This window comes from Melanotaenia boesemani, chromosome 1 (assembly GCF_017639745.1).
Source record: "Melanotaenia boesemani isolate fMelBoe1 chromosome 1, fMelBoe1.pri, whole genome shotgun sequence".
NCBI lineage: Eukaryota > Metazoa > Chordata > Actinopteri > Atheriniformes > Melanotaeniidae > Melanotaenia > Melanotaenia boesemani.
Genome location: NC_055682.1, coordinates 8,754,769 through 8,777,433, shown reverse-complemented (window position 1 = coordinate 8,777,433; position 22,665 = coordinate 8,754,769). Strand labels below are relative to the sequence as shown.

At 39.4% G+C, this 22,665-nt stretch overlaps 1 protein-coding gene across 1 annotated transcript; it reads left to right on the top strand.

Annotated features, from left to right (window-relative positions):
- Positions 1–13,313: 13,313 nt before the first annotated feature.
- Positions 13,314–15,739, top strand: LOC121641345 (guanylyl cyclase-activating protein 2-like). Its single transcript, XM_041987436.1, has 4 exons — positions 13,314–13,651; positions 13,917–14,066; positions 14,809–14,917; positions 15,038–15,739. Exons 1-4 carry the CDS (start codon positions 13,433–13,435, stop codon positions 15,163–15,165), a joined length of 606 nt encoding a protein of 201 aa, XP_041843370.1. The 5' UTR covers positions 13,314–13,432; the 3' UTR covers positions 15,166–15,739.
- The last annotated feature ends 6,926 nt before the right edge of the window (positions 15,740–22,665 follow it).

Below are 22,665 nucleotides of genomic sequence, written 5' to 3'. Positions count from 1 at the left end.
TTAGTGTTAACTGAAGTTTTGACTACAGACAGACAGTTAAATTGTAGAAAAGCTAGATTGTGAAAAAATTCTTTTAAAGGCCAATTTTAAAAGAAATTAAATTGTAAAAGGACTTGTACCTATATAGCACTTTTTATATAACATTTATTATAAGATTACCAGAGAAGTTTTATTGTCATTTACTTTGTTTTTTGTTTTGCTTTTCTGTTTGTTTCTCATTTGCTTTGAGTAGAAACGGTACTCAGCTTTAATACACTTCCACTGTGTATTATCTTTTGAAAATGACTGACTGCATCTGCATTAATGTGTTTATGCATTGATTTAAAAAATGTACTTATGTATGTATTTATTGGGCTCGGGTGTATGGAATGAATTACTGATGTCCACGGTGTGCCAAATGTGCAGTATACTATCCTCACCCATGATATCAGTTGCAGTATGTTTGAAAAGGTAAACTAGAATCCTTGTTACTCTTCCTTTTATTTTAAATATATTGTGATAGGTAAAAACCTATGAAAATTGTGCCACTTTGAAAATATTTATGAACCTAATTCTTGTACGGACAAGATGCTTGTAGTTTCCTTTTATCAATATTGTATCCCCAAAGAACTCATAATGCTGCTGAATTTTCAAACATGTTGAAAATTTGGTACATTTTGCAAAAGAAATAGTTTCTAAATTTACAGGAACAGTTTTAGAGAAAATAATTAATTTAATTCAAATAGATTATACCCTTCAAGCAAAGCATAAAGCTGCAAAGCTGATAAGCTGTCGCCATGGTTTCTGCTACAGTGCTGTTTAGTTTGATTCGTCTCTCTATAGCCTGTTCTGTGCACCTATGGGTGTTTTCTTGCTTTAGCTCTGCAGTGCTGGTGGGATCAAACTGTATAAATGATTCAGAATTTGCTATAGCTCTTAGCCCACACTATGCCTCTGATTCCCTCTGCATTCCTAAACACAAAATAGCCACATAAAAATAAAAAGCACACTTCCAGGCACTCACGAGGTTACACCACCCAAAATAACTATTTTCACTGTTTAAGAGTTATCAGGTTTGTTTGAAGACCAGAAACAAACCAAGTTTGTCACTTTTTCTGCTTTTATTAGGGTCCCTACTGCTGTGAGCACAACATCCAGCCATGATGAGAAATCTAAAGATTGACAAGCCTGCCATGACATGGTGATGCTGCTGTATTATTATTAGACACAGTCTCAGGGCAGGGTTATCTTTCACCTGAACTCTTGAAATTCTCAGATGTATCATTTATAAACACAAAACATTTTATGTGCATGTTCATACTCTCATGAAGGAAACTCATTTTACCTCATTATTACCTTTCCATCCTATGACAGTTTTATCAGTTAATGTAATGACCATCTGGGGAAATTAATAGGCTATGATGAGTGTTTGCACTATACAGGGAGATACTTTTTGTATGTAGTTGTTGCATGGAAATTTTTTTTTTTTATTTCATCACAAAAGAAAGAAAATGTAATATATATATATATATATATATATATATATATATATATATATATATATATATATATATTTTAAAAAGGGAATGATATAAAACAGGAGAATAACCTTGAGACATTTGGGAGGAAGTAGAAGATTTGTCCTTTCCTTGGGATACTTTTTGGAGTGTATGTATGAGTGTTTTAAGTATTTGTGTGTGCTACTAAATTAGAAATAAGGAAGCATTTGGGCCATACACTGACAGAGTGTTGTGTGAAGAAAAAGTAAAAATCGATGTGTCCTACATCCTGTATTATTGACCTCCAAAGACTGTTCATCATGAGATGTCAGGAGAAAAAAAAGAAAAAAACTTTTTTTTTTTCTTAAGTGAATGAAAATAAATGACTTAAGTAAGAAATCATTACACAACTAGTATCATTTGAGAGCAAACCACAAAGATAATAAACAGTTTCCTCCATTCAACTCTAACCTTTAAGAAGGTATTTAGAGATTTAAATACTTGCTCCCTATCATTTCAGAATGTCCTTTTAACATGTGTTCAGGTCAAAAGGCAGCATACCTCTTTTCTATACAGTTATATCATTCAGGACAAGATTTGAGTTACTCTTTTTCAGCAGTATAAAAACATCTGATGAACTTTATTACACACTGAAAAAAAATCTTTGTTTCTTCATCAAGAATGGAAATACAAAGATATTCACTGAATGTTTACTAAAGAAGGACATGCTCTCAGTAATGAGCTGCTCTATCAGACTGTCAAAACCTGAAGCCTGACTAACTGCAGGAGCTTGGTTTTAGAGTAGACATAAAATAAAACAATTAAATAAAAGAACAAGAATGGCATAAGTAACATCTGCTTGCCTTGTGGTGGCCTAATAGATCTGCATGTGTTTAATCTGAACTCAGGAAGAGAATCTATAGTATATAATTTACAGTAATTGTAAGAAGATTTTACAAAGATCTGACAGTATTGGGCTTAACAAAGCCATGATGTCTCATTTGCTCAAAGTTAACTGGTAACAAAACTGGATTTTTACTGCTATTTTGTCCATAGGCCCATAGGTTTGCTGAGATGGGAGACTAGACATGGATGGATGGATGGATGGATGGATGGATGGATGGATGGATGGATGGATGGATGGCATTTAGCATCATTTGAAAGAGGAGGAGTTCCCTTTTCCTTTGCATTGCTTGTTTTACATCTGCTTGATTTCTTCTCTTTTGTCCTCACTGGCTGCTTCTGTTCAGTCTTTAAATTATTGTCACCACATTTTCTATTTCTGTTGTTTATTTTCACTTTAAGTGGACTATTCTCTTTATAATAAAAATGGAAAATGGATATCCATAAAAAAGAAATAGAGGAGTGTGAGCATGTCTGCAGAGCATATATTTTTTAGATAATTGCATGTTTGTGTTTCTGTTTCCCATAAATTTCTAGTTATTAAAATAGCTAACAATATGTCATATGGTTATGGAGTTAAATGCAACTCAAGAGGGACTCAGGAATAGTGCCTATATGTTGCAGTCAGAGTGAGAGCATATATTTTTTCTTTCCCACTGCATATAGAGAGGATAAAGAGTGAATTTGTCTTCATAATATGTTGAAGGTTTTTTTAAAGGAAAATTAAACCCGCCATTTTTCATTTGATCCTTTGGGAACAATTCTAAAAAAGAAAAAGTAGAAGAGTCTTATGAGATGAGGTATATAAAATGAGGGCAGCCTTGGTGCTGCCTTTGAAGTGATATGTTGTTGCCACCTTGTGGACATTAAGGTGCAAACAAATTTAACATTTAGAAAACTTTTTTTTCCAGGTATCTATGATGTTTTTGTTGTTGTTGTTGTTGTTTTCCTTGTTTTGCTATTTGTATTGTATAACTTGTGCATTTAAATACACAATTTATCTGCAGTGAAGAAAGAAAACAGGATTTTTTTTTTCTTTTTAAATATTTTTCAATAACAATCGTTGCATGACATAGGGCCTTGACTTATTGCATATATTATACATATATTACAAGCTTTGGCAAAAACTAGTTAGCTGACAGTAAAGCTGCTAAGGCTGTTCTTTTAGCACTTATACATCTGTTTTTGAAAAGAGTGCATACAAAGGAAATAAGTAAAAGATTTGATGTACAAAAAATGGGTCTTAGGAGAATAAGACACTGGATTACTTAACCATTTAATATACATTTGCATACGTTTACAATACTGTGATAATATTTAAAACAAGTGCATGAGAGTTTAAAGGGCACAGATGTATGGGCTCAGTCCAGTGTCAAAGAGATTTTGTAGAAGTTAATGAATGTTTGCAAATAATTTCAAAGTTTGTATTTGTAAATCAAGCTTCGTAACCATGTGAAAAAACTTGCCCAAGAATTGTAACTAGAAAAGTATTTGCCTGAGTGCGTTGATGCAATAAAGGGAAGCCATATCTCTAAGTACCAAAGAAGAAATCCAGCTGTCTTCTACACAGGCTCTTGTATGTAATTTGTAATTAGATGATAAAATATTTTTAAATGAGTCTCTTCACTTGTCTCAATAAATCAGTTCGCTAAAACTGATTATGCACCATTACATAATGAAAGATGAATATCAGCTTTAAATTTGTAGACTTGCATCATTGCAGATGTATAAAAGTATACATGGATTTGTGCATTTAAGTTGTTTCGTAACATTAAATGAGCAAAACTACACTCAAATACTGGTACACAGCAACAGTTTCAGTTCTTGTGTCACCATCTAGTGGAGGAAATTTTAATAAGATTAATGTACAGTATAGAAAATGTTAAATCTAGTGGAGAAAGTGGGTCAATGAGTTAAACACTTCTTATTTATTTATTTATTTGTTTTTATTTGTGGGACACAGTAGTAAATAATCAGTCATCTGAGCACCCATACCCATGAGATATGTGTCCTAATCAACTGGCTATTTTAACAGCTAGTTAATATAGCTGTAAGCTAGTTGGTTTGCTTTAGGTAACAGAACTACTTAGTTTAATGACCATATTAGGTCCTTACACAATATTAACCACATGGTCTAAAGCCTTTCTGGCAGAGATTTTTGAGGGCAAACTTTTCCAATGAGGAGAAGAGAATCCCTTTATCAGGAGTTTAATCTTGTTATTGGCTTCGGTTACTCTGACATAAACATAATTAAGGCCTGCCAGCAAAACGTTGCACTGACCTAGACTTAATTATCCTCAGCAGTGGTTGCCAGATCTTTTGTTTAAAATTGCAGATTATCCAAAGCATTCAGGAGAAATTGAATCCGGTGAAATTGAAACACGGTAGCAGGATTAGTGCTTGGAAATACTCTTAGCATCTAATATTAATAATTAATTTAGATTAGCTGTACTGTCTTGTCACAGGTTTGCAAAATTACAAACTATTATTTCATGTTTCAGTTGTATCTAGAATTATAGCAGTAAAGGAGTCATGTTTCTGGTCTTTCTTTTTTTTCCCAAAAAGAGCCCTGATAGTTAGAATCTATAAAGAAAGTTAAGCTGTAAATACTGCTGTGTGTTACACAGTTTCTTTAAAAATAAAATAAGTATACAACTAAAACTGTCATTAAAATGCAATTAATATATATGACTGCTGTTACTTTTTGTAACTTGGTAACTTCAAGTCATGAATAGAATATCTTACACCTTTTAGAAATCCTCTTAGAGAGTTAAGCCGCCTCTAACTTAGTGACAGGAGTTGATCATTTAGATTATTTAGATCCCACAAAGACTAGCCAAGAACTTCTTCCATGTGTTTTATTTTGCTCATTGCTGTGATTTCTGACATTTTTAATGATAAAAATCCAGATGAAATGTTATATTGGTCTTATATGGAGCCTTGATAAAAGCCTGGAATTTAAAGCTTCATGACCAGGTTTCAATGACCTCCTGACCTTAACAGCAGACACAACGGATCTAATCTTCATGAGCCTTAATATAAAGTTCCCCTCCACTAAAAATATATGTCTTTACCTTGTTAACATGTCTGTTTTGTTAATTTTCTATACAAGACATGTCACAATTAAAATAATCAATTAATCACTATTGGCTGCAAAGCATGACCTTCAACCTCAGAATGATGTGGTCAAATATTCAAACCAGTACCGACCAACCCAGACTCGCTGGGGGTTTGGGCTTTTGTTAATTCTACATCTTTTGCAAAAGAAGCTGGCACAAGCTGAGTGAAAAAGCAAGTAAATGCATTTAATCTTTTGGTTGTCAAAATGGCAACATGTTCTATTTCTGACTGCAATAGCAGAAAATACGATTTTGTATGTTTTTATGTCTAACCCAAAGGTTTTAAACCAAAGTATCATTAGAATTAACAAAGTAACATATATTTAATAAAAAATATATTTCAGTTGTAACATTTTATGTTATATTTATGCTCTTTGTAACTAAATATAAGGTCAATATAGCATGCAAATTACTAAATTTAATTCTTCTAAACATATCTTCACATTTGTGCCTTCCAGGAGGTCAAGTGGTTCTATTTAGCCAAACCCAAACTGAAAAAGAAGATTTTTTTAATCAAAATGTCAAATATGTCTGATGTTCTCAATTTAAAATGACTCTTTTAATGGACATAAAAATATGTTTTTTTTTCTTGCTTAAAGGACTACATATATTTCTTTAAAAACATGTCTATGGATAACAATATGCATGAACTTTGACACTGGTCTCTTGTACAGCAGGGATCACATCCTTTTGATAAAATAATCAGACTGTTATGTTTTTTTCACATAAAAAAAATTGTGAGCCGAGTTTATAAGAAAAAGCAAAAGGGAAGTAAAATTTAAACAATTCATTAATGAATGAATGAATTTATACAATAAGCTAGCTACCCTTCCCAATTTACATTATATATATATATATATATATATATATATATATATATATATATGTGTGTGTGTGTGTGTGTGTGTGTGTGTGTGTGTGTGTGTGTGTGTGTGTATCTTCCAAGTTTATCAATTAAATTGACTCCAAGAGAACTTTTACATTTATTGTAACTGGCATAGTTCCAGACATCATTGTGACTCAATGATTTTAGTGAGGATAACACAGTTATTACAGCCCATCATCCACAGACATCAACATGAAATTAATTACAAACTGTGTACAATAACATCCAGAAATATATTCAGTGCAGACATAAAGTTATCCTCAAAATATTACATTTTTAAGATAAACAGCACAGGAGCAGCAGGAATGGTCAAATTAATATTTTACTGCATTCTACATACAAGATAAATGTCAACAAACTAGACCTACTGGAACACCATCCTTAGGACAGGTTAAACTAAAATCAGTTTGCTCCAGATTAACAGGAAAAAATACTTGAAATGGTCCATGATCACCTATTGGCCAGAAGTTTATCTTCAGACGTTGATCTCCAGTAATATTTTTTTATTGATGTTTCTGTTAAAGAGACAGAAAGTCAGAGTTTATGTTTGTGCAAAGCGGGGTGGAGGATGGGTTAGAGGTTGTTAGATGTGTGCTTTAGTAGATTTTCTCCCTGAGGCATTCATAATAAAAGCTAATTCAGCATCTGTCTTTCATGCACTCGCTGCTCTTAGCTGCCCCCAGTCAGAAAGTTAGTCCAATCTTGACTCTTGTCTTATCTCTTGCTCTGTCCCTTGTTACCTTTTTTCCCCTCACGTCTTTCAATAATGTCCTCATGATAACTGACATTTGAATATAAAACATAAGTCTTATATGTCATCAAAAGTTGGTTGAGAAGTAGTTTCAAACTTTTGCAAAAGGCTGTTGATTTATTATTCCATTGTTTTATTATGAAAGCCCATTACCGAAACTTGAAATAAAAAATGTTGCACAAAGACCCTCATAATCATGAGATTAAAAAAGTCATAATTATGGGTTGGACACTTCAGCTCTCGCTGGAGCGATTCGCAGCTGAGTGTGAAGCAGCTGGGATGAGAATCAGCACCTCCAAAGCCAGAAAACGGTGGAGTGCTTTCTCCAGGTTGGGAATGATGTCCTGCCCCAAGTGGAGGAGTTCAAGTATCTTGGGGTCTTGTTCAAGAGTGAGGGAAGAATGGAGCAGGAGATCAACAGGCAGATCACTGCAGTGTCTGCAGTGATGCGAACTCTGCATCGATCTGTCATGGTGAAGAAGGAGCTGAGCCAAAAGGCAAAGCTCTCCATTTACTGGTTGATCTCCGTTCCTACCCTCACCTATGGTCAGGAGCTGTGGGTAGTGACCAAAAGAAGGAGCTTGTGAATACATACGGCTGATGTGAGTTTTCTCCGCAGGGTAGCTGGGCTCTCCCTTAGAAATAGGGTGAGAAGCTCAGTAATCCTGGAGGGGCTCAGAGTAGAGGTGCTGCTCCTTGCTTTGAGAGGAGCCAGATCAGGGGGCTCAGGCATCATGATGCCTCCTGGACGCCTCCCTGGTGAGTGTTCCAGGCACATCCCACCAGGAGGAGACCCCGGGCAAGAATCAGGAATGCTGGAGGTACTACATCTCTCGGCTGGCCTGGGAACGCCTCGGGATCCCCACGGATGAACTGGTGAATGTGGCCAGGGAGAGGGAAGTCTGGGTTTCCCTGCTTAGGCAGCTGCCCCCGCGACCCAACCCTGGATAAGTGGTAGAAAATGCATGGATGGATAACCTTAGAACATAAATATGAACACCAAAAGCCTTAAAACTTCAGCCACTAGTTTTTTATACTCACAAGTCACATGTTAATTGACAATTCTAGTTAGCTAACATTAGCAGCAGCACAACTGGACTGTTATCCACATTTGTATGTAAGCCGAATTGAGAAGCAGTACCTCTGTGGCAAACTGAATCGCTGAATCTTTATTATTTCTACAAGGATATTATTGCACTTTGCATTATAATGCTTACCTTTTCCATGAAAATTCAAGACTGTAAAAGACCTACTGCACACCGAGCCTCTCAAGAGGACTTTGTCTGTTCCCCCTACCAAGACGTTAGAGGGCTTTCCTATAGAACAGGTTTATACTATGTTCTTTTATTAAGTAACAATTTTGGTGATATTTATCATATTTACACAACAGCATGTCATCTCTCCTCTGCTCTCTATTTGGAGAGTGTTAACCCTCAATGTGCACACTCTGCTCCCCACACACAGAGAGCATCAACCACATATTGAAGGTTTAACATTAAACCACATGTGTAATATCACTTGCTAATGTGATCAGTACTGCAGCAGTTTACCAGATAAATAGGTAATGTGAGCTTTTTCTTTATGTTAGGGTCAGAGCTGTCAGTTAAGTACACCTCCTCTACCCACGACGCTTGCAGCTAAAGTGGGCTGATAGATGCCGATTCGTCCTGCACTGTTCTGTCTCCTGCCTGATCTGCCTGCATTTGGGTGCTCACCTCTGCTAACACATACCAGCAGGTGCTTAACATTTCACCTTCATCCAGGCCTATACCTCACTTTAAGATGCAGGATGAAGATCTTTTCCACAAAGAGCAAAATGATAATAATAATAATAATAAATAAAAAATTAACATATTTTGTTCAATTTATTTTAAACTCAGAAGTACATTAAAGAAGCTTAAGACCAAATGAAGCTAAAGACCTAGCAGCATACTTGCTGGTCTGCATAGTTACTATTGTACACCTTTTAGGTTTAAATGTAAGACAAACACGCAACCATCAATCATTTATTAAATGTTTTTGTTGGCCACCATGAGGTACTCTCTTACTGCAGAGGGATTTGTTTTCGCAGCATATCCAGTGCAATTTAATTAAAAGAGATTTAAATAACAATTCCTGATTAGCACGTCCTTGGGCGCTTCAGCCTCTTAGCTTCTTTTCCAAGAAAAGCAACACTGACACTGATTAGGGACAGCAAAAGACTTTGGAATAAGCTTTCAACAGAAACCACAGGTTCATGAACACAAAGCAATGCGTCTGAGTAATAAAAGATAAAGTCAGCACTATGACAGTAAATTCAGAGCAGACATCACACAAGTGAGCTGGAAAATCAGCTTTCAGATTATCACCATACATCACATCACATAATTATTAGAGATATTTGCTGTTGAGGCCAGAGCTGGTCCAAGGCATGAGCAAACTAAACAACTGCTTGAGGCCCCCACGCGACAAGGGGGCCCCTAAGTGCACTTGAAATACCAGTATACACTGGGCTCGTTTAACTTCGGCTAAATGCAGCGGAACCCATCTGGAAGCAAGGGATTGTGGTCTTGGAGCATTGAATGCATTAAAAATTCTGTCCGACTTCAGACTGCATCTGGACTGTATCAGAAAATGTGACCATACTATATGACAACAAAATATCACGGGAGCCGCCAACTGCGGTCGCGGTGTGCAGCTAGAGTTCATGAACTGCATCTTGTGGACCTCCGTTGACAACAGAACTTGGTCCTGATTGGTTTAACCTCTCACTGAAGCAAACTCCAATTTTCTGACAGGACTTAATGTAATGCACTCAGTAATAAATCCATTTTGGTTTTATTAATAGAAAACAAAATTATTTCAAACAGCCTTTGCATTTCATGTTGCAGTTAGGCTAGTCTTTACAAAACCTAGACAGGCTAATTTTTGGTTGCTTCAAGAAAACAACACAAATGTTTTGTAGCCTACAAGTTATTACACTTAGAACGATATAAAGCATAACTGTAGGTTATGTAACACATGGTTAATAATTTCCCAAATCCTCTTCATAGTTTGGATTTGTTTCATTCAAAGACACCTTCTATACAAGGACATATTGGTCTATATTCTACCTTTCTTAATGCCATCATTGCGCTCCTCCCTCATGTTATCTATGGCCACCCAAACCCTTAATAATAATAATAATAATAATAATAATAATAATAATACTAATTCATTGCATTTATAGGTGCCTTTTATACCCTAAACAAATAAATAACAAGGAATAAAACTGAAAAAATTAAGTGAGAACCCACCGCACAGATTTAAATTCATCAAATCCTGTCTTGTAAAAGTATTTGAAGGGGTTGGTTGTATCCTACATTTATTTTGTATCTCATCCAAATAAATTTTTCCATTTCTTTTATTTGTTTTAAATTCCTATACCCTGCATGTTATTGTCAGGTTGTTGGCAGGCAATTGACAAGGCAAAACATTAAAGTTTTGTATATTTGAGGTTGAACATTTAACAGAATACTGACCTTTATGTTGCACCTTAAAAGGCAAATAACATTCTGTCTGGAAAGGCACTTCTAATGGTAAAGTACAAGTTAATGTATTTAGTACCAACAACAATGCTGTCTCAATATTCTGAACAGTCTATTATTAGATGCACCCCAGAGGTGCATCTAATAAGGGCAAAGAAAACCTTGTTACAGTTAATCAGATCTGCACAACGTTCAGTAACTTTTGGTCCATTCTTCCGGACAGAACTGTTTTGGCTTGGTCATATTCCTTGGATGTGTTCAGTGGAGGACTTTTTTTCAGTTCATTGCATCTCTATTGGGTTAGGGTCTGGATACTGTCCTGCCCACTTCAAATCAGAGATTTAAACTAGTCTATCATTTATTATTATCCATCCTTGTTGTGCAAAGGAGAGATGCCGCAGGTCTGTCCTCCCTGCAGCTGTCACACTTTACAATGAACACATTTAAACTTTATTTGCATATTTATACACATGTTTATGTACATATTTGTGTACTGTACACACTCACCCTGTCAGACCATATACTGTACATATTATTATAATTTGTGTGTGTGTGTGTGCATTCTTTTTATATCACCTGTGTGTTTCTGCTTATTGCACCTGTACTGTTGCAACAAATCAATTTCCCCACTAAGTGACTAATAAAGGTTTTTTTATTCTTATTTGCTTACGTTGGTCCATAGCTACTAAGGCTAGGCTACTTAAACACACAGTTATGCAGTGGCATTGAACTATATTTGAAGGGATTATAACTTTGCTGAACAATTATATATTCTTGAAGAAAAATGGGTAACTTTTTTTTTTTCCTTTTTGTTTTTGTTTTTAATGCTTTATTCAAAAGGGAACTAACAGTGAACAATTATTTATTCCAGTTCAGTTTGTACAATATGTATACAAAGAAAAAAGAAAAGAAAAAAAGGAAAGAACAACTGGTGTGACAGACTTCATGACAATATTCTGTATATAATGAAAACTGTATTTATGACAGAGAAAAATGTGTATCTCTGCACTGATCACATTCGCAATGATGAAGGCAAATGCCGCAAGAGCTTCCTTGCAGTTGTCATGTCAATAAACTTGTCCGACTTGGCTACTCTGCTTTTATAGGTTACCCCTGACGTCTCACAAAGTTCTTGTCTGGCCATGAAGTTAGACAGTAGATTGTTGCGGTCTATCCAAATGGGCCTACTGCCTGTCTACGAAAAAAAAAGTCTCCACCTGGATTTATTTAAACAAATAGGTAGGAGCCTCCTATTGGATAATTATTGTATGGGTGATTATCTTTCAGCTGGCCACATATTTACACCTGTCTGGGGCCTTGATCTGCTGCCCTTGGGTTGAGTCTGGGGTGGTCTTTGTGGTAGTGTGGCTTGGGTTCATGCTCCGGGACTGCCGCTGATCGCCTGGGTCACTGGGCTTGTCTAGTCTGCCTCTAGCCTCCGTGGAGGGGTGGTCACATTTGCACGATCATACTCCCCTCTGATCATTCCTCATTCCTCATCCTCTGAATGCTGACACATCACTGAGTTGTTCAGTGGGTTTAAACACAAGCTTTTTTTTATGTGTGTCTTGGTACTTTGGTTGTTATTGTAATATATGTTGTTGTTGCTGTCTTGGTTATTTTTTTAGGAACTTCTAATGACCATCAGCTTAGTTTACCGTTAAAAGCTGTAGGAAATTCTCTATTGTGTTTCTGTCGAGCTGTAGCAGTTGGTTATCTGGTGTTAAGTTGGATTGAAGGGTCATTGCCTCTCTCTACTGTGTCTTTGTCTCCTCTTCCTTTTTTCCACTTTCCTTTTTACTTCTCTCCATTACTGTACTTTGTTGTTTTTTTTTTTAAAGAAATTTAAAAATGAGATTATCAAGAGGAGCCTTATATAAGCCATATAAAGCTCCTCTTGGCAAAGCAAATTTGCTCAGCACAACACAGCAGCCAGACCATTATTCTGTTTGTTACAATGCTGGACAGGACAATTAAAAAATAAATAAATACATAAAAAATCCATGCCATTTATTAGCAGACGCTTGAAGCTAGTTTGCATACAACACACGGGCTTAAAGGACTCCTACATCTAGACAAGGGTCAAATGCAGAGCTGAATTTTCCAGTTAGGATTAATTCAATAAAAAACTATAATTATTATAAAAATTATCATTACTAGGGCAAACATCACACCCAGAGCTCCGGAGACCATGTGTTAGAAAATTATGTTCCACCTTAAAATCATGTTTGATACTGATTCCCACATTTGACATTTAGAAACATTTGGCCGGTGATTGGTTGGTATCTTTTAAGTTCACATACTGGGCATGGGGCTTAAACATACTTTCTGTTGCCCAAGGGCAATGTTGTGATGTAGAGGACTTAAATAGATAAAGATACCAACAGTATTTTTGATAGATTCCAATCATGAGAATTTTATCTGCAAGAAAATCTAGACTATTATCACATACCATCCCTTTCTTATTTGAAGTAACTTATTATCCACTTATATAATCTATTGTTTTCACTTAACAGTGACAGAGATGTCATGCCAGCTACTGGAATGCTCATGCCATTATTCTTAGTTTGGCCTCAATCCACATTGAGCTATAAACCTTAGCAATGCCCTGAGAGGAAACCCTACCTACATAATACCACAATAATCCTGAGGCTCCAGTAATCACTTGGCTCATGCACAAATGGGAGGATTCCAGTGGGGGATTCCAACAGATTATATATATAAACAAAACACCTGAGAGTAAGAGATGCCCATTTCAACCTGTGTCACTCCACCGTGGCTAACATACTATGGACTGCTGTCTTTTAGTCATGGGGCAGACACAGCAAACAGAAAGCAGAGAGGAGATAGATGTCAAAGCCCTTCAGGATATGTATAAAAAATTTGTCATGGAGTGCCCAAGTGGAGTACTTTTTCTGCACGAGTTCAAGCGTTTTTTTGGCGTGAACCCAACAGGAGAAGCATCAGATTATGCTGAGAGCATGTTTCGAGCTTTTGACAAGAATGGGGTAAGAAAGAAAAAATAATAGCCTATTTTATAGTTAATTGTTCTTTGCTTTAAAAGTTTTTATAGTATTTTCAGAAGGTAACACAAGTACAACATTTATCAAAATTACACATTTAAAGTAAAGAAAATGAAGAGGAAAAAAGCAAAAAAAAAACATGAACAAATTATAAAACACGAGAACAATAGATCCATGTAAGTATAATTCAGTTAATTATTAGTCTAAATCTTGTGATTAATAATCCATTTTTTCTCATTTAATCTATTAGGACAATACAATTGACTTCCTTGAATTTGTGGCAGCACTGAATCTTGTTTTCCGGGGAGATCTGGAGCACAAACTCCGCTGGTCATTCAAAGTGTATGATAAAGACGGCAATGGCTATGTGGACAGGAGCGAGTTAAAATCAATAATTGATGTAAGTCCAATGAGTCTGTTTCAACATATTTAACACAGCAGGCTTGTTAAGAGATGATTGTCATATTTCATTTCCCTTCTGACAGAATCCAAATTTTAGGTTCAGACTTAGGAAGCAAAGGATGCAACTCAGTTTAGCTCCTATTAATGTTACATTTTGCTATAATGGACAGAATAAAAATTTTGATATGTCCTCCGTCTCTGTGCCTCCACGTTAACAGTCACTAACAAATTGAGAACAAAATATTTAACTTTTGGCACTGATGGAAGTTTGTGTGAAAACACAGTAGGCCTACACATTTTGACTTATCTTTTAGGATCATGTCTACATACACCAGTACTTACACCATACTTTCAAATCATAGCAATAAGATAAGTCAATCATTAAGCAGTGAATATAGATATGGATTCTGGCTTATTTTTTAATGACCATGATACTTTCTATTTAAGCCTATTTGTTGTTTATTTGGTCCTTTGACAAAATGTAAAATAGTTATAAAAAATTTTTATCATTTAAAAAAAAAATAATAATAATAACAATAATCATTTTGCATAATGTGTATTGTAGTGCAAAAGATATTCACAGGGAGGCAGAAGATAGCTATCATATTGAATACAACAGGGTTTTGTTGCAGTTTATAACATAAATTCAAATTCTGAATATCCATTATGTCTGTTATACACTGGCTTTTAAAAAAATAAGTGGACGACACTGACTAACATTGTCTCTTTCCTTTTTCTAGAGCATTTATCGAATTAAGAAATGCTCAAAGACAGACATGACTGAGCCACAGCTTTCAATCGATGAAGTTGTGGATCGCATATTGAGTGCTGTTGACTCTGATGGAGATGGTAAGAACCTAGTGTTGGGATGTGATATCAATATTATCAGAGAAGCACTATAAAAAGACAACTGACGATGTGCAGAAATGATCAATCCTGTTGTTTATTTTTTTATTCAATTTTTTTAAGGTCACATCAGCATGGACGAGTTTATCAAAGGTGCTCAACAGGACCCATGGGTTCTCAGCATGCTGAGGTTGGACATGAACCCTGCAGGATGGGTGCTGGAGAACAGGAGAAAGAGTGCACACTTCTGAAAAAGCACCACGACCTGTGCAATGCCAACAAAGAGAAATTACTTGTGGCTACAATCAAACAGACTTAAATATATCTGTTTAAGAGTCTATTCATGTGTGAATCGTACCTCTTAAGCACAATTTTTATTGTTATTATCAAAGCGTGAAGTATACTCAAAGAAATTGTCTTTTTGGTTGTTATTTGGTTTCTGGTACAGTGAAAGAATAACAGAACATCACAATGACAATGAGCATAATGACAAACGTATAGTGGCTTCGTTTCTCTGCATTATTCTCTGTTTCAAATATTGTAATAGCTACATTTGATTATATTATTATGAATATAATTTTAAAAAAAAATCCAGGAATTTTGAAGTGGTCCATGTTCTGTATGTTTTGCTTGCTAAAGCAACTCAGCAGCCTTCCTGCCATAAAGTGTCGATGTGTAAATAGTGAATAATTATATTGCTTTTTTATTATTGATTTTGTGATTTTATACCATTTGTCCTTTTTTTATGACATTTTACCATTGTTGTTAATACTATGCACACAGCATCAAAATGCAGTAAAACAATGCTCATTGAATTGTCTGTTGATGAGACCAGGTCTTAATAAAAGTCAAAATTTAAGAAAAAAAAAACAATTCCATGCTGTTATGTCTTTTCTCATGTGACTAAAATGAATGAAGCATTGCTGCTGTGCAGTGTCCCTGCTGTTTCTCTGACATTTTCTTGTTTCTTGCATAAACCACTTAATCCTCTGAATGTCATGAATTTTCTGATATTTTTTAAGCCTCACATTTAGTACTTTTATCGGGTGTCTAAATTAAGTTATTACAGATGGTATTTTAAAAATAAAAAAAAAAACTTTGGCATTATCTTGGTGAGAGGAGCTGATTTTCCGCACATGGGTTCTTTGTCACAGCTGTTAACATAATCCACCAAGACCCACTTTATCCTTATTTAAGATGTTTTTGACTATTTTCAAGCCTTACATTTAGAGAATGTCTGCCACATGACCCATTTGTTATATTGGGGGTCATAGCTCATAATATTTAGTAAAATCTAATCTAAAATATATTGTTGGGTTGTTAAACATGATTAAATCCCCACCTGTTATGACAAAATCTGACAGTACAGTAAAATGAAAAAGAAAACTTAAGAACAGTTCATGGAGAAAAAAGTGTCTCTGTCAAGTTTAGGACTGCTGTTTAATAAACTGTTAAAGTTTAGAATATCTCTAAACTTGTACTGCTGTTTTTTTTTTTTTTGGTTTTTTTTTGCAGCTGATCAGGAACAGTTTGACCTATGCAGGAAGTTTTTTTTTTTTTTAAAGAAGAAAGTATAAAACAGTGTTTACAACCCCATAAGTATGCTTGGCTGATCTGAAAGAGGAATAAGTCAAGAAGGAAAAATATTAAACAAACAGATTTCATAATAGTGGATGGGATTTCTATGGCACTTTACAAGGCATTCAAAACACTTTTCAGGGAATCACTCCGGATTCATAGTTTGTGACAGCTGGACACACTGACACATGATTGTATGATGGAAATTAGTGAGAATGTTATAATCTGGTACAAAGCATCTTTACTCTGTGTAAAGTTTTTGTATGTGGTCTCTTACAATAAAAATCGGACAAGAAACTTGGCATCCGATTCATACAGCAGTGGCTCCTACTCTCTGGAGCTCTCTTTCTCTAGATCTGAGCTCTGTAGACTCAGAAATATTTTTTAAAAGGCAGCTAAAAATGTATCTTTTTAAACTTTCTTTTGTCTAAACTTTTTTTTGTTGTTTTGTTTGTTCCGTTTTTCTAATGTTTCTTTTTTTTTTTTTTTTTTTTTTTGTTTGTTTGTTTGTTTTTTTTTGTGAAGTAGCTTGTGATCTTGAAAGATGTTAAATTAATTAAAGGTTTACTTACTTTACTTACAATGATGCTTGAGGCAAGGAGGGTGAAGCATCTTGCTCAAGGACACAGAACAACTGGGGGAGCAGGATTGGCCGGCTTACTCCACCACCTGAGCCAATGCTGCCCCTGACCACAAGGCTGAATAATTTTTTTAACACTTTAACTTTTTCTTATTTTGAATATAGCGGTATAACTACTTTCCTTAGTCAACTTGCAGCGTGTTGTACTCATTTTGGCTTTTATGGCAACAGCCGGCAAAGTGCTGCAGTTAAAACTCATACAGGAAATATTCTCTGAGTGAAAGCTTCCAACTCAAATGCAGATGTTTATTTTAGTCTGTACACATGTCCTTTTTTTTTTTTTTTTTTTTTTTTTTTTTTTTTTTAACCTGTCTTGTCCAGCATCGTTGCAAACAGAATGATTGTCTGGCTGCTGTCTGGTGCTGGGCAATTTTACTCTATCAAGCAGGGATTTATACTACATGTATAAAGTCCCTCTTGATGAAAAACTTTATTAAATCAGACTCTTAATGCTGGACTCGACCGGAGGGGACAGAGAGAGAGAGAGAGAAAAGAAAGTAGAGAGAAGAGGGAGGGGAGAGAGAGGGACAGAAAGGGTGTGGGGAGTGCGGGTGGGGACTTGAAACATCATACAGAAGACCATGTAATCCATACTACTTACAACATATATAGCTACGATCATCCTAGCCAGTAGGTCATTACACAACTAGTTGATAATAGTAACAATAATAATAATAAGAGTAAGAGTAATAATAATAATAAGAACAGAAATAATTAAAAAAAGAAACAAAATATGATAATAGATATAAGTGAAACTGCTGTATTCAAGAACACGCGCAGAGAAACCTGTGTGGATGTGTTGGAGAACTCGGCCACACGGCGACGCAAAGACTGTGTGGAGACGTTCAGGAAGGAGTGACCATGCAGAGTGATCATGCAGATGCCACCTCACTTGAACAGAGGCCAGAGTCAGGCCAGCGGTCCCGAGACCCAGGCCACCAGCCCCCCCGCAGGCAACAGATCCCGACCGGTCCACAGAGACGACCACTCGCCCGCCCAGGAAGGCAGCAGCAGGAGACCCCAGCAGGACCCAGGGCACCGGCCCCGGCGGGCCGAGGCCAGCAGTCCCCGACCCCCCCGGGCACCGGCCGCCCGGGACAGACGGGGCAGAGGGCCCGGGCCCAGGAGCGCAGGGACACCCCCCCCCCCCCCCCCCCACAGACCGAAGGCCAGCACGCCACCCGGGGGGACCCGGCCCGCCCAGACGGCCACCACCAGAGGCCAGCCCCACACCCCAGCGCCCAGCCGCACACCCCGAGAACCAGTCCTGCCCCCCCCCAGACCAACACACACACACACAAACACACACACTCTCCTTCCACTCCTCCATTTATCCTCCCACGCATACACCATTCAACCCTCACATACTCTGTCCTCCCACACACACACACCATCCTTCCACCATCCATCCTTCCACACACACACCATCCTTCCTCCCACACACTCACCATCCTTCCACCATACACTCTCCCACACCTATCCCATCCTCCCACACACACATCATCCCTCCACCACTCATCCTCCCACACATACACCATCCTCCCTCTCACACACCATTCATCCACCTTCACACCTCCCATACACACACACACACACACCTTCCTTCCACTACCCATCCTCCCACACATACATCATTCTCCTACACCAAACATCCACCTTCACGTACCCCATCCTCCCACACACACACACCACCCCTCCATCACCCACTCTCCCAAACATACACCACTCCCCCACACACACACCATCCTCCCTCCCATACACCATCCATCCTCCCGCACACACACCATCCTTCCACCATCCATCCTCCCACACACTCCCCCATCCCTGCACCATACATTCTCCCACACATACCCCATCCTCCCACACATACATCATCCCTCCACCATTCATCCTCCCACACCCACACCACCCCCCCTCCCACACACCACGCATCCACCTCCACACACCCCACCCTCCCACACACCATCCCTCCACCACCCATCCCCCCACACCCACACCACTCTCCCACCCACACACCACCCCCCCCCAACACACACACACACAAACACCATCCCCCCACCACCATCCTCCCGCCACCCCACGCCACGGGGGGACAGCCCCAGCCAGGAGGCGAGGAGACACGAGCCAGGCCCCCAACCCCCCATCCCGCCCCCGCCCCCCACACCCCACCCCCAAAACAGCACCTTCCCCCCAGGGCCAGCAGCCAAAACCCCCCGGGACAGCCCGCCTAAGCCCCGGGCCAACGCGACAGGCCACCCGGCCCGCCCCGCCCCCGGGCCATCCATGGAGACAGGGGCGCTTGAAGACCCCATCCCCCCTCCCTCCCCCACTAGTGATGGAATATATTATGTGCTGTTTGCAATTAAAAAAAGAGGGTTAAAATTGGGGGGCAGTAACTGCATTGAGGAGGGGGTGGGGCCACCTGAGCAGTCCCACCCACCTGACCTCGCATGTTCCACCCCCCAAAACGTGTTTGTATGTTGCAAATGTTATTTGTGCTCAGTGACTAAGTGGAATTAAAAGCTGGGAGGCATGCTGCCGCTCGGCGAAGCAACAGGGCCACTATGATGACCCCCCTGCCCCGCCCAGCGCAACAAGCACACCTCCCACAGCCCTACCTGTGTATGTAGTGAAGAGTGGGGGAGGGGAGGGGTCAGGAGATGTAGGTCCAGAGGGGAGTAAGCCTCCCCCCTGGAAGACGACCCGCCAGTGGCTTAGGGCGCCCCCGTCCCCCGCCGGCCCCGAAGGGCGTCACAGGCCCGGAGCAGGCACCCCAACCCAGGCACGCCACGAACCCCCCCAGGGGCCAGCCACCAGCCCAAGGGGCCACTTTCCTCTTTCTGAGTGGGAGGGGGGCGAGGCAAAGGAAGGGAACCCCAGGCCCACGCCCCCAACACCCGGCCAGGGCGCCCCCCAGAGGACACGTCCTAACCCCCTGCAAACGCACCCACTTTTTTTTTTTTTTTTTTTTTTTTTTTTTTTTTTACCCCAGCCACTCACACACCCTCTCACACACCTCTATACACCAACACCTCAATACGTGCACATACCTCCACACACACACTTCACGCACATACCTATAAACACACACACCGGTGCCCACATACACACACACTCTCATACCCCTCCATACACATACACCACTACACACGCACTCACATACATACCTGCATATACACACAAGCACCTCCATACATACTCACGCCTCCACCCACTCCTTCACTCCTCCACACACACCTCGACCTCCACGTGCACACACTCATATATACACACCTTCACACACACCCACACACACATCCCACATAGACCTCCACACACACACCCGCACACCACTCACACACACATACACGCACACACCTAGACCTTCATACACACCCACACACACATACAGCACACACATCACATCCCTCTACACCCACCCACACACCCGCATACCTACAGACACACACACACACACACACACCCACCTATATACAAACACACCCCCACCCAGGTTCCGGGGCTGCGACCAAGCACCAGGGCACCGACCAACCCCCGGCACGGCACATCCGGACGGGCCCAGCCCCCCCCAGCAGCGGCAGACCCCCCACCCCCAGGAGAGGGGGGAGACCCGACACCCCAGAGCCCGGGGCCCCCACCCGGCCCACCCCGGGCCCGACCGGCCACCTGGCCAGGGGCCGACGGACACCGACCCAGGCACCCCGGCAGCCACCCCCCACCGCCACGAGGCAGTCCCACCCCGGGGCCCACCCAATGCCGCCCGCCCAGACCGGAACCCCCAGCCGACCCAGCAGCGGAGCAGCCGAGATCCCCACCCAGGAGACAACCGGAGACCCGAAGCCACCAGGGACCCCCCACCCATATCCACCCCCATCCCAGCGAAGCCGCAATCCTCCACCTACATTAGGTGATGTAGCCAGTCACAGGGGACCAGAGGGAATGAAAGTCATCTGATTGGTTCCTGGAGGAGGCAGACATTGTCTCAATGCTGATGTGATCTAACAGGAGATTTCTAAACTGCTGGATAGACAAATTATTCTTATCTTTCCAGTTCACAAGGATAGTTTTCTTTGCGATGCATAAGACTGCGAGGACCAAGTTTATGGAGTGTATTCGTATGTTTGTGTCACCCAGGTCGCCCAGTAGGCAAAGTGTGGGGTTTGCAGAAAAACTGGTTTTAAACCATTTTGAGAGATCTTCACACACCTTAATCCAGAACCTTTGGACAGGTGTGCAGGACCACAGCGCATGGATGTAGCTATCAGAAGTGTTCTCAGAGCAGTGTGGGCAGATATCTGATGGTGAAAGGCCCATCCTGAACATCCTGTGTCCTGTATAATGAGTTCTATGGAGAATTTTGAATTGTATTAGTTGTATATTTGAATTCTGAGTCATTTTAAACGTGTTTAAACATATTTGTGACCATCTTTTCTGATCAAAGTTATTAGATAAATCATCTTCCCATTTTGAAGTTGGGAGAGATATCCTGTCTTCTAGCTTTGCAAGTAATCTATATATTTTTGATAATAATTTTGGAGTATTAAGATTCAAGAATTCTGCTATTCTGACAGGAAGCTGCAAGTCTAACTGTACAGGGGTATACTTCTTACATATAATTGATTTTAGTTGGTGGTACTCTAAGAATTTATTGCTGTTGATTCCATACTGTGAGACAATTGTGTTGAAAGATACAAAGTTTCCATTTTCTATTATCTGTCCTAACTGTTGTATTCCTTTAGTCTTCCATTGAGTGAAGTTTATCATCTTTTTGTTCTGCAGGATGTCACATGTACACATGTCCAAACACAGCAAAAGTTTTTTTAGTCATTATGATGAGGGTATCACTACTGTAAGTAATTATATAAAGTGCTTTGGAGCCAGGGTCGCTAAAGGTTCAGAAGGGATTAGGTATGTGGATTACTGCTTTAGTCAGCTTGCTAAAGCTTCTGGATAAGAATAAGCTCACTGGTTGGGGTCAAACATCACCTGAATCTGTTGTTACAGCTGACTCAGCTGATGAAGAGACCGAAAATCCCAGGAGTGGACACTTGTTGCAGCAGTAACACAACACAACACAATATTTGCTACAATGGCAAATTTTTCATTTACCTTCCACACTGTAGATCTTACCAAAGGCAGAGCAGGTAAATGGAATCTATCATTTCAAGAAATTATTCTTCCCAGAATACCAGAGTGAATCATCTTTAGACCAATACAAACTGGTACACTGACATCAAAGTCTTCTTTGTGCTGCATCAGGAATCACCAAAGGAGAGGACAAGACACAACAAAGAAGAAAACTCCTAAGTTAACCTAGGTTAATGCTAGAGAACTTCCTTTTCCACCACATATGAGCTAAATATGGAGCAAGACACTATGGCTGTCTTGAGTTTTTTTTATTTTGTCTTATGCATGCATACCTATATGCAACAATGTACTCAGTGTGAGCAAAAGCTGAGGCACTGGACCGTTGAGAGTATCGTTCTGTTTTGGTAGCGTTTGGTGTATTATGAACATGATCTCAGTCTGGAAG

What these genes read in the sequence shown, in the direction of transcription:
- LOC121641345 (XM_041987436.1), top strand. Translation starts at nt 13,433, where the DNA reads ATGGACTGCTGTCTTTTAGTCATGGGGCAGACACAGCAAACAGAAAGC. An exon ending in AGTTAAAATCAATAATTGAT is followed by an intron (nt 14,067 to 14,808) that starts GTAAGTCCAATG and finishes TCCTTTTTCTAG; the next exon opens with AGCATTTATCGAATTAAGAA. An exon ending in TGTTGACTCTGATGGAGATG is followed by an intron (nt 14,918 to 15,037) that starts GTAAGAACCTAG and finishes AATTTTTTTAAG; the next exon opens with GTCACATCAGCATGGACGAG.